The 13,215-nt window shown below is 42.9% G+C and overlaps 1 protein-coding gene across 1 annotated transcript in view; it reads left to right on the forward strand.

Annotated features, from left to right (window-relative positions):
• CAPN9 (calpain 9) overlaps window positions 1–13,215 on the forward strand; it is a gene marked incomplete at its 3' end in the record, with an annotated part of 19,972 nt that overhangs the window by 117 nt on the left and 6,640 nt on the right. Inside the window, exons 2-9 of the mRNA XM_010285877.1 lie at window positions 7–117; window positions 4,576–4,645; window positions 5,085–5,203; window positions 5,816–5,949; window positions 6,596–6,764; window positions 8,385–8,468; window positions 8,723–8,808; window positions 10,635–10,712. Coding sequence (XP_010284179.1) covers window positions 7–117; window positions 4,576–4,645; window positions 5,085–5,203; window positions 5,816–5,949; window positions 6,596–6,764; window positions 8,385–8,468; window positions 8,723–8,808; window positions 10,635–10,712 — 851 coding nt within the window. The remainder of the gene's footprint in view (window positions 1–6; window positions 118–4,575; window positions 4,646–5,084; window positions 5,204–5,815; window positions 5,950–6,595; window positions 6,765–8,384; window positions 8,469–8,722; window positions 8,809–10,634; window positions 10,713–13,215) is intronic.

The following is a 13,215-nucleotide window of genomic DNA, read 5'->3' on the forward strand; positions in this document are numbered from 1 at the left end:
AGGCAGGAGTGCCTGCGCAGCGGCGTCCTCTTCGAAGACCCTGACTTCCCCGCCTGCAACTCCTCTCTCTTCTTCAGTGAAAAGCCACCTATTCCCTTCATCTGGAAGAGGCCTGCGGTGAGTATGCCATCGTGCGGAGGAGGGTGACCCTTCCTCTCCTTTCATCCTGCCAAAAGGAAGGCGTTGCTGTACCTTGGGATCGCACCAAACGCGTGGCGTGTTCAGGGAGACGTGGAGGGGAAGCGCGGGGGGAAACCCTTCCCGGAGCAGCAGCGCGGGGCCGCAGTGTCACCCGCAAAGAGCTCAGGCTGTGGGATGAGAGGGCTGGTAGGTTTCACACCATTTTTTAGATGTAGCTCATTGTATAGCCACACTTTATGCACGTACATTTATGTACGTGCATAAACAACTTGTAATCAGCCTTCTCTCTTACATTATTGCCAAACAAAAGCAAGGTTAAGATGAACATAAGAGGACATGCAAGAAATTAAGGATAAAATACATTATGATGATGTTCTAACTATGTAAAAATCAAGTGTTGTTAATGTAGGAAATTCATAATTAAGAATAAACTTTAAAAATGCAAACCTTTCAACTTTTAGAGACTCTTATACTTACTTGCTCGCTTCCATCATAAAACACTGAGAGATTATGAATACATGCCATGGTTACTGAGCCATTCAGCAGTAGCCAAGGGCTTGATGAGTATCTCTAAATGCATCTTGCATAACAGTCATTAATAACACAGCAAGAGCCTGAAGCATCACTAGTCACGTGCTCTCAGATCACAAACCCAGCATCACTCCAGGTTCCTTCTCTCCACTTAACTCTGTAACTAATAGCCACAGAAAATTTGTGGCTACATTTAATTACTTTGCTAATGACAGATGTTTATTCTCTTTTTCTTTCTAGTCTGAAAGCTTTTCCTTTAGTAGAAAACTTTCCTTTGGCGACAGTGGTACCAAGAACAAAATAGGCTTAAAAATGGGTTTAAATTTTGGCTTAACTTAATCCACGATGATAGGCGTTCAAATGCCTTAGCACCAGTTAATATAGTGCAGAGCAGAATTAACGCTATTACTCCTGGACAAGTTTCAGCTATGAAAAAACAGGAGATTCCTACACATTGTAAGTGCAGCCCCTGCAGGCACTACTGCCTGCCTTGCCTGCCTGTGCCCCAAAACCCAGGTGGGCTGTAGAGCTGTCCTCAGGCACAGGATGGGGCTGAGATACTTTTGGTGCAGTGGCTCTGGACTGCTGTAGGACATTAAAAATGCAAGTACCTGTGACACTAAATGAGAAAGAATGGTTTTTCTTTGGCCAGCCATTAGGTGCTAGTTTGTCTTTTTTTTTCCATTTGGGGCTTCATGATAGTTAAACTTTGCTTTAAAATGTGACCAGGAGCAGCTGAGAGTTTGTGTGTCCTTGTGTGTGCGACCCAGGAACAGCAGTGTGGTCTGTTTGTTCTAGTTCTTGCAATCTTCTTCAGGATGTTTGTACACTGAACTGGAAACGGTTCCAGGATGAGTAAATTACCTGAAATGGGATCTGTCTTTACACTCCAATTCCCACCATGCAACAAGGTGAACTTTTGTGAGCTGCACAGCAAGAAATAAAGCTCAGGAGAGGCTGAGAGGATGTGTAAGGACAGGGTTTTAGTTATGCTCTTCTCTGGCTCCTCAGCATTTAAGCGAAATCAGTTTTATCTCTATTATCCATCAGGAACAGAAGCAAAATAGAGGCACTGCAACACCATTTCAAGTTAACACTTTTTAGTTTGCAAGCAGGATACAGGCCTGGAGCACGTGCCAGGTTAGTTGCCATGGCTCAGCTGGTGAAGCTGCGGTGCCAGAGAAGGTGAGCATGGCCTCCCTGTTCAAACTGCTTTTCACAGTGACTGGTTTTTACTGCCTCTCCTACCAGTATTTTACAGTAGCTTGGATGAAATAGCACAATACATGAGGGTAATTGCAGGGACAAATAATGTTAGTCTTCAGATTTACACCCTGTTAGAGTTTAATCTTTCATAATGATCTTAGAGGAGGCTTTCTCAATATTTTGACACGCATATACCTTGTACATTTCTACATTTGTACGCAGAGTGAACAAGACCCTCAGCTAGCCCTAATCTGTAAATCTCCCACTGCAATCAGTGAGCTACATGGACCTGCACCAGATTAATATCTCACTTTCTACAGAAATCTTAAATGTTCTAGGATTCAGAAAGATATTTAGTGATTTTGTTTAGCAATCCCTTGTAATGAATTACAAATTAAACTTTTGAAACTGTACCTTATAAAAATTTCAGAATAATCTGAAGAACAAAAGATCCTTTTCTCATTGCATTTTTTCCCTTCCCTTCCCTTCCCTTCCCTTCCCTTCCCTTCCCTTCCCTTCCCTTCCCTTCTCTTCCCTTTTTTCCTTCTTAATTTATATTTAAATTCAACTGCTGGGATAAATTCAACAACTCAGTGTCTGGAAAAGTTAGACATATAAACTGAAGAATGAAGAAATAATAAAAGAAAGACAAACAACTGTGTTTTGCCAATGCCAAATGAGTCTATGGTCTACAGGAGGAAGTAAGAAGGAAATTCTCTTAATATGAACAGCCACTGGTAACTGGTATGACAGGTACTGTGTGCTAGAACCAGGCAGAGAAATGTAATCACAGAAATAAGGCCACCTGAACAGCCTCACCCTCAGCCTTTCTTTGGTCACCATGTACCCCTTCTAGCAATGCGAGACAGAGGCGCAGGAGGTGCAGTTTGTTTTCTTTTGAGTCTAAAGAAACACAGCTTTGATGTAGCATCAGGAAAGTCACGAGTTGCCTTGTGTGGTTTTCTTTTGCATAGCAGAGAATGTGGCACATGTCCAGTCAAAATCCTGTCAATTCCTTTTTCTTGATTTTTTTTCATTATTTTTGTTTGCTTTAGACATAGGAGATTGAAAATATTTTTCCATGTTAGGTGTAGAGCTGTGTAATAAGCAATGAGGCATGAATCTAACGTTCAATCCCATGTCAGTGGAAAGGTTTGTTATCTCGTCCTTTGCTAACACATGGAGTTTCTTGGTAACAACTAAATACGGTTCTTGCCATGAGAATTATGTTCCCCAGGAGCAATGATGCTAAAATAAGGCATGTTATTAAAGATCACCTATTTTATCATCTATTGTTATATCTATGCCTAAAGGCAATAAGCTGTGTTTTGCTGTGTTTTTTTATTGTTCACATCCAGTCCTAACAAGACAGAGTGTATTTAACAAGCAGGCGGGCCAGGTAAGGAGGAGCTGCTGGTTGATTTCCCTTTGCTCAACGCACTGGGGACACGACGTGCTGCGATACCTCCTCCCCGGGGCATCTGTGGCTGAGGCACAACCTGGCCACCACCTCCTCCCCAGCAAAGGCAAACAAAAAATATTAAAACCGGTTTCCTTCTGAATATTGCCTCTGCAGGGTGGTCTTCGCAGGAGCTGTGCTGGTTCACTGGGGAGAGTGTCCTGGCTCCAGCAGTGGCCAGCAGCAGATGCTTCAGCAATAAGTGTGGGAAGCTGAACAAAACTATCAATATCCTGCCCTGATGGCCTATATCACACAAAATGCAGTGATAGAAACCAAAAGAAGGAAACCAGTTTGCTTCTAGGCAAATCCAGGGGTTAAATGGATTTATTCTGCCCCCCCCCCCCCTTTTTTTTTTGCAAGCTTCTACCACTTAGAAGAATCTTCTTCATGCCATAGGGTCTGCAATAGTATCAGAGCATTAACTACAGGCATATTCCTCTAGTAATATACTAGATACCTTCCTCCTCCCTTTTCTATTCAATTCAATCAATTACATTCAATTTACAGTTCATTGGAAAGGGGAGAGGAGAGGGGAATTCCTGCCACATGTATCGGTTTCCCACTATAATTTTTCTATCCAGCTGTGGTGTTAGTAATTGAACTAGAACAGTCAAATGAATGCTTGAGAATTGCATTAATGCCACCATGAGCACCAGGCCCTCTGAGCACACAAGGGTGGGTAGTGTTGGCTCCTCCTAAAAATTATCTCTGTAAAACAAACAAGGCTGGAGTCTACCTTTGTTGTTTGCTTATTTGAGGAGGAAATGGTCTCATGGTTGTCAGACACTGTGTGTTCCAGGTATTATGTGCAGGTAAATAAAAGGCTTAATAGTGCATTTAAAGGCAAATTGCCAGTTCTAGTTTTCCCAGACAGTGGGGGAAAACAAACAAACAAGCAAAAAAACCCCATTAACCGGGGCTGTAACCTAACATCAAGATTCTGGACCAGGTTGTGCTATGACAGTTTAACAATTGTTTACAGATGAATAAAGAATGCCAGCCTTTCAATAGCAGCCAAATAATTATGGAGAAATGAGGGTAGTTGATTCTTTAATTGCTCTACGGTGTAATTAATTAGCAAGGATTCCCCACCTAGTTTTTTGTGGTGGCTATACTGCTGCAGGATAATATCGCTCATGTGGCACACACCGTGCTGCATGTCAGGGCTCAGAGTAACGATGATATTTTCCTGGCACATTCCAAGTAATTTCTGTGTGTCTCTCTGCCTCTTGCAGGACATTGTCAAAGACCCCAAGTTTGTCCTTGAAGGAGCCACAAGAACTGACGTTTGCCAAGGGGATCTTGGTGAGTGATTGCCTCTGGGTGGATGCGTTCATGCCTACACCCCATGAGGAGCAGCAGGAAAGTTATCCCTCCTGAACTGGTGGGAGCAGTGAAGCTGGAAGTACTGCCCATGCTCTCTTTGCCTGCAGCCACCTCTTTTGTAGCACCTTCCCATCCGTGCCAGGGACCATTCTGTGCAATGGGATTCAAGATCAAGGAAGGATCTCCGCATGAGGGTACAGTGAGCCCAAGGGAGCCTTTTGTCTACCAGTACCTCCAAACTGCAGCACAGTCTGCCCTGGCTGAGCAGAGACACGCTTCCTGGGGACACGTGGGCTGTCTTTTGGATTTCAAGAGTTACAGCAGTGAACTGCCATAACATCTCCTCGGGCCCTTACACCACCTTCTTTTCCTCTTGAAGGGAAGAAAATGAGGTTTTTTCCCCCTTCTCAATTCACAGGTGACTGCTGGCTACTAGCAGCCATAGCTTCTCTCACACTGAATGAAAAAACACTAGCAAGAGTGGTGCCACTGGATCAAAATTTTGGGCCAGATTATGCTGGAATATTTCACTTCCAGGTAAGATGAACATCTGGCACAGCATGGACACATTTCTGTCATTACACGTCATGGTCTATTTCGTAGTGAGGTGTGATGGTTATTGCAGAGGAGACATTGAAAAAAAAGGAATTGCTGAGCTTACACTGTTGTTCGTGTTTTGAGAAATAATCTAGAGGGCTACGTCAGCCTCCCACGGGCACACACATAGCCACTTCTGCTCTGTGAAGAGATATATGGCTTTAGAAATTATTTCACATTTTCTTGGGCACTTAAACCTCACTTAGGACATAAAGCCTTAAAGGAGGTGGACTGAGATCTGTAATACATGTGTGTCTTAAAGGTGTCTTGAATCATGTGGTGACCATTTGTGTAGCTATATGAGTGATGTTCTCCAGACAAGGAGCTACAGTACAGCTCTGCACTTTTAATCTTAGTCTTTTCTTAAGATAGATTACCGTTCTTTCAGAGCACCCTAGCCCAGTATAGTGGGAATGGATGATTTACATAACTTCTAATCAAGCTTATGATTGTGACTAACTAACTTTCAATTAGAAGTGCTGGGACACCAGAGTCCTACACTCAGGAAATAACATGCTGTCAGCAAACTCATGCCCCATCCTTTCTAAATAGTTTTGGCAGCACAACGAGTGGCTGGATGTCGTGATTGATGACCGATTGCCCACCTTCAAAGGCCGATTGGTTTTCCTGCACTCAGCTGAACACAACGAGTTTTGGAGTGCTTTACTAGAGAAAGCCTATGCCAAGTAAGTCACACCATGCATACATAATTTGCTATTTGTACATACATTATTCACGATTTGTACATACATTATTCACAACTCAAGCGAACAGCTTCTATCCAGTATTTTGGGGGCGGGGGGGGTCAGGGGTGTTGCATTTGCTGCTGCCCTGATCTAAAGACTATAAAGATTAGATAAATAAAGATTATATCTATCTCTTGTGAGCTGGTCCAGCTTCCAGCACATCATTAGATACAGCCCTAGCTGATAGCAACAGAGTTGGATCAAAGCCTGAATCCTGTGATTTGTGTCTCTGCTGAGACCTCAGTTGATGGTTCTGGCTAACTCTGTATTTTTAAATGATTTGGCAGGTAACAAGCCACTGACATGCAGTGATATTCAGTCCTTGCCAACCTGACAACTGGCACTGAAGAAAGAAAAGCCTCAGGCTTTAAGGATATAGAGAAATGAATGAATTAAAAATGCAGTTAACAAGGAAAGCAGAATGATCCCAATACTCCTCCCATATATCCTGGGTACATTCTGGGGTATTTCTTTTGACTTCAGTGCCATTGCTGCAATTTTATGCTCGTGTGAGAAAGCTCTCAAACATGGGTATCTATCTTCAAAATTTTGAAAGCATGTCTCACAGTCAACATGTGTTTTCCAGGCTGAATGGCAGCTACGAGGCTCTGAAAGGAGGCAGTACAATAGAAGCCATGGAGGATTTCACTGGGGGTGTAGGAGAAATGTATGAGGTTAAAAAGGCTCCTGACAATCTCTATGAAATCCTAGAGAAAGCTCTGAAAAGATGCTCAATGGTGGGCTGCTCTATTGATGTAAGTAAGAAATGGGGTCTGATTTTCTCAGTTAAGTTTTGTGGTTTCTGCATTAAAAAAAACCCTACTTTTTAAAGACTGGTTAGATTAATGACAAGTAGAAGGATATGCACTTAACTCTGCGAATAGCTATGAACTAACAGATATGTAATATTAATGTAGGCCTTAGTACAGTGGTTTAAAAGAAAAGAAAAAGATTCATCATTTTTCAGGAAGTGATGGCCACTGTATTTAAAGCAATAATGACATGAGTATGAGCATTTGGTGAGAGTGAACTTTATTTCCTGACTTATTGGGTCACTAGGCATTAAAACTGGCCATAGGTTTTTGAGTTCTTACTGCTTCCAGAGACTACAAAATTGCTTTTTTCAGCCCTGAATTCTGTAACAACACCTGTGGGGACTTTGGGGACTCAAGACAATTTTCAGGATCAGTGTGTGTGTTTGTAAACAGGGGCTGGGGCTTAGGGTATGTCAGATTTATTCCTCCAGAGACTGAAACCTCCAGTTTTCCCAGAGAAAAGGTTGCTGGTGGGTAGCACCTGCATAGGTTACCTACTCATTCATACTGCTCTGCCAGTGTGTCTGACCCAGGGTAAAAGGAGCCATCCATGTGTCCTTGGCTTTCTGGTGAAAAATGCCTGAGCTGCTCAACAGCAAGAATGAAAACCCCATTGCTGTTCCTTGCTGACTGTGCTCAGCAGGGAAAGGCAGTTCAGAAACAAAAGTGTGCCTGGTTTCTCCACCAGAATGAGCAGATGGAGAAAAAGCTTTGAGAGCAAATGAAAAATCCCACCAAGCACAAAATGTTCCATTCCCCTTTTTGGGCACTTGCAACAAAAGCAAAGGAAGTGCCCAGGCTGGGAGAGAAGGAGAGAGACTTTCATTTACCCTCTGCCCATGAGCCTCATAGTTGAACATTTGGCCGGGCTGAGGGAGACCTGTTGTCTCAAATCCATTGCCTGCCTGCCTGAAAGCAGGGGTTTTCCACAAGCTCTCTCTTTTACTCAAGACTGTGCCCTCAACTTTGGGGTTCAGTGTTTTCTGATTTAAGTTGCCCTTTCTCCCGTGATGAAGCTTTGCTGCTTGCAAAGCAGCATATAAATATTATGCTGCTTGCAAAGCAGCAAAAATAAGTATTTATTGAATTACAGAGTGTGATACTTAGCTGGCTGATAGGACTCTTCACTGCCATCATGCTCTATCAATGTCTTTTTACAAGAAGTGAGACCATATCAACACCTGATCTCATTCTGAGAGCACCTTTTTCCATCCCTTAACTGATCCAAACTTCATTTGAATGGGAGTTAAGATTGAGATCCTGGAAATGCAGATGATGTTGATATAAAATCACAGTGGCAGCATAGGTATTTCAGCCTGGAAACACCCTATTTTCCCTCTGAGTGAACAATGCTAAAAAAAAAAAAAGGAATACTATCCTTTCCTTTCCTCAAAGGGCATCATTGTGCCATCACTGTTTGCATCGAGCAGACAGACAAGTTCCCTGTCCACAGTACTGGTTAGCCACTGAACTCCCACCTGATGCTTGGAAGGGACCAGGTGGCACCACTTGTGACCTCACTCTAAAGCGAGAATTTCACATTTTTTTCCTGTATTTCAGACCAGCAGTGCTGCCGAGTCAGAAGCCAAAACCCCGTTTGGCCTTATAAAGGGCCACGCTTACTCTGTGACTGGCGTCGATGAGGTACGTTCAGCAGCGCGGGGCAAGGAGAGACCTGGGAAAAAGATAAGGGAGTGTCCCCCGACCTCAGGAGACAGGAGAGTGATCCTGGGAGAGTTACCCAAATTCCCATCCATCTTTCCCTCCCACCTCTCCCGTAGCAGTCTGTACCTTTTGCCCAGCTGTTACACCAGCTTGCCCAGCCTCTGCACGCTGGAGAAATATACTACTACCAAGCTACTGACACTTGGTATTTTCTCTATTTCCTTCTTCCCCAGGTGAGCTATCGGGGCCAGCAAGTGCAGCTGATAAGGATAAGGAACCCCTGGGGACAGGTGGAGTGGAACGGCCCTTGGAGTGACAAGTGCGTGCGCTGTCCCACACACGCTGGCCTCGCAAAGGCCAAATCCCAGCTGCGGCTCCACAGCTAGCTTTCTGCAGCCCCAGCTATTCCAGGGAAAATTAAATCAAGAGTTTGAACATGCGTAACATGCCATATTAACATGTCACCCTCAGTATTTTCAAAGCTGCTCAGTTGTGGGGACACTGTCGAGGCTGTTTAGCCTCCGAAATCTAGCATTAGCAAAAGCCATGCATTAATATAAATAGGAAAAGTTAATTTCAAGACACTCCTGTCTGGAAAAATTGTACATTTGGACTGATTTTTTGTTTATTTTTTGCAAGCCTGTTGCTGTGGTACTTGTAACACAACATCCATACTTTGTCCTCCTGCAGATAATCTGGAAAGTGATAGTGTATTACCCCCTGTAAGTAGTTTGTGAGTCTCTAGAACGCCAAACCCAGTTTACTGTTCTGGGTTTCTAAACACGTCTAGGAATAGGCAGGAATCTTACAGGCTATATATGACAATTAAATGAGACCGTCTCCATGTGGTATCCACCAAAGCTGTGGAAGAACCCAAAAACACAACAGGACTGGTCTGAAAACCAATGTGGTTTTACTACCAGTGGTAAACAAAGTGCAAGTAATACAAAATTAAAAAATTTTAAAAAGTAAAAAACACCAATACATTCCCCCCCAACATACACTTTTCAATATATTTTTGCATGGCTTCATTTTTGTTTCACTTTCTTCTGCTAAGGGTTGGGGGTTTTTTTATGCACATAGATGTAGGTGAGAGGAGCCATAACCTGCCTGGCCCTTTAAAACTGCTGAGACATGTAGTCATCTGTAGGACTACTTTGAATGTCCCAGCCCTTAACATGACTCAGAAATAAATGAAATATTTCCACATCAGCACTGATCCTTTGTTATCTTGGGAAAAAAAAACGTGAATAATTGACATATGTAATGAGTGATTAAATCTCAAAAAAACCCCAAAGAGGTTAACATCAAGACAGGCATCTGGCAATTCATGCTGATTATTGAAAAGACTGTCTCTGCAAAGCAGAGCTCTGATTCTGCACTTGGAAGGTTTTCTGGAACTCAAGTTGCAGAGGGGCTCACAGGTCAGTAGGTAAATCTGTATTAACATTTTGCAGTGGTTGCTGGAATTAAAAACCTCAACACAAGGTACCTGCTACTCCCTGTTTATTATGTCAGACTGGAGATGTGGTAGGGCATTCCAAGTTTTTTCCAAAAAGCTTTAGCAGGTTTTTGTTTTGTTCTGACCTGCTACAGCTGGAGTTGTAGGGGTGAATGAAAAGGAGGCAAAGACTTTTCCTGGAACCCCAGTTACTCCAGCAAATATCACTGTACAGGGGAAGGAGCCTATTCAGCTCCCATTGACTCAATTTTGAAGAAACATCTGGCCCTAAATTACTGACAAACATGAAAGAGGAGAGGGTGCTACAGATGGAAAACAGATTTAAGGAGGGGTGTGACTTAGCAAAATCTTGAGGTTTACCAATAACCCTATTATACCTAATGCCAACACATGACAGCAGTCCCAACTCTGAGTGCTGGCAATAACTCACGCAGCACCATCCTGGAGCAGCTTTGGGATCTTTGGCCTGGTCCTGCTTCCAGCTACATTAATTGGGTCTCTGCGACCATGAGTGACAGCAGGATTTGGGAAACCTCTTAAATGCATCCGTGTTTGTGTGAGCTGCTCAATTAAAACACATCTGGAAGAAGAATAGCCTGCCGCTGTGTCCAGCCAGTTATTCTGAGCCGGGGAAAATCACTTTTCACAAACCCATAGTAATGCTTGGTTTTGTTTTCTTGCAGCTCTCTGGAGTGGTGTTCAGTCAGCCCACTGGAGCAGAGACGCCTATCTCAGGCAGCACGGGATGATGGAGAGTTCTGGTAAGCCACAGGTTTTTGAAGTGTGTGGCTCTAGTCAGAAATCAAGGTGCAAGCAGCCAAAATGAGCAATGAGGGAGAAGTCTCTGTGTGAGAAAATGCTCAGTTTCTGCCTAGGAGAGGGCAGGTAGAATGTTCACTTGGTTTTCTGTGTGTTTCATGTGTGCCCATGTCTATTTTAATAACAAAGAGTTTTAAAAGTCAGTTTAGTTAATGGCATTAGCATATGTCAAATACTGTGTGTCTCCCATGAATGTAACACCCCTTAAATCCTTCCCATGAACAAAGGCAGGCTCTACAGAAGGGAGCCTTGTATTGCCCTAATTCACTTATGAAATGCCTTCAGGGTTGATACTAGACATACACTGGAATGGAAGGGAGTCCTGAGAAGCAATACTACTTGTTACAGAAAGTAAAAGAACACCAAGATGTGTGTGAAATGATGGAAAATTTTAAGATAAGATGAAATGAAATAGGAAAAAAAAAATCATGCTGGAAATTGCTTTAGAAGTGTGAAGTGTTCTTCATGCCAAATTCACGATCTCAGACAGAGCAGATGGCTGACTTGCACATGACCCCCCCCTATAAAAACCATGCTGTGCACTACTGACAATGTGTCTGGTCACATTTTCTAGGTCCAGATACTCATCTCTTTTACACAGTGGTAAATCTAGAGAGGAATGCAGTGGGGCTATTCCAGATTTTTCCTGCAAATTAAACCAAAGTTCAACTTTAGGCCTGAAAAATTATTTGAGATAGACAATGCAGCACATTAAGTCACATAAAATGATTCATCCCAAGCTTTGATAGCTCTGAAGGGAAGTGGGTCCAGTGGCTGATCCATTACTTAAGTATTTTTACATAGGATATTTTGAGTTATTTTGCTATTGACATTTTAAATGCAGTTGGGCATTTCTAGTTTTTTCCAGAAAGCTTTTGTGGGGGTTTTTTTGGTCTGTTTTTGATCTGGCTACAGCTGGAGCTTATGGGTTGAATGAAAAGGAGGCAAAGACTTTCCCTTGAACCCAAGTAGCTCCAGTAAGTCTCAATACAGGGCATGACTTAAAGCCTGACTGTGTAATGAAGGTACAAGTGTGCAAGCAGGCATCAAATGAGCAATGATATTCATGAACTCATCTATCCAACAGAGCTAAGCTGACAGGTAAGTAAGCCCTCGAAAGGCCAATAAAAATTAATGAGGTTGAGCATACCCAGACAAATGTTGGCCGCCTTCATCCAGCGTCTCAGCCATTCAGAGCAGAAACAAAAACCATTGGGACTGAAATTTCCACTGAAGGGGTTAAATGGACAAAAATCTTATGCAGAAGGTAAGAAATGCTTCTAAAACCAGTCAGGCAAGTTTGACACCAGCTAAACCCTCCACCCAGTCCATCAGACTTATTTTTCCTAATGCCTTTTGACTTCTGTGTATTTCTCTAAGGAACGTTTGCCTTTTTGCCCCCTCTAAGCCACACCTTGATGGTTTCCCCATCAGGCTTCACATACAGACTTTGCATGAGCAATAATGTGATGTATCCCTAAAGACATTAAAATGGTCAGATGAGGAAAGAGACGAACATAGCTGCTTCTCTCCAGCTTTCAGTTTGTTCTTGCTGTGGTTCTTGATGCAGTTTAGCTGAGGAGATGGCAAATGAGCTATATTCCCGCTTCTGCAGCTGAAGACCTTCAGCCAGCCTATTGACCACTCCTGGTGGTGTCTTGGCTTGCTTCCCTGGAAAGCTGGGGTAATCTTTATGATGTGCTTTGAAACCTGCTGCTAGAAATAGTGAGTAGCAAAGTAATTAGGTCCTCAAGAGTTCAAAACATGTTCTCCATGACATGCATTATCTTTGGGCTTAGCAAATAACGTAAGGTGCAAAGGGGCTCTTCTCCTTGTTGACCATAACCAGTTTCTACTGCAGGAGATATAATAGTGAGTTTTACAGTCAGGAAGTTTTTGTACGTCATTTCGTAATGTGTCTGGAAGCTTAAAGGGAGCCCAGGAAACCTGCTATGTACTCATGAACAACTTCTGTAAATGTGCTGCAGGTTTTGGACCCAGCTTATTCCATGTGCTGATTGCGCACAAAGCAATGGTCACTTTTTCTACACAGGCTCATTTCTGTTAAATGAAAGAGAAGAAGAGAAAGAAGACATATAACTATTTATTCTCATGTATTGTGTTAGATTTCATCCTAGGTAGAACAGGAATACTAGGAGGAAGGGTAGTGCAGCAAGGAAAATTAGACCAACAGCTATGGAACGTTTAAAGCAAGAGAAGTGTCATATCGTCAGAATGTCTTCAGTCAATGCAAAAAGGTGGCACAGCTGTAGAGGACTACATGGGATAAGGCTGCTAAGGTAGGAAACATGGTCTGATAAGACCTTTTGTCCCTTTTATTCTCTGGATTTGTGAGGGCTGAAGAAAATCATCATGGTAACATGCTGAGGGCCTGCTGACCTCATTAACTACCCCAAAGATATTTTGGCTACACATTAGCGGTTC

This window comes from Phaethon lepturus, unplaced genomic scaffold, assembly GCF_000687285.1.
Source record: "Phaethon lepturus isolate BGI_N335 unplaced genomic scaffold, ASM68728v1 scaffold11854, whole genome shotgun sequence".
NCBI lineage: Eukaryota > Metazoa > Chordata > Aves > Phaethontiformes > Phaethontidae > Phaethon > Phaethon lepturus.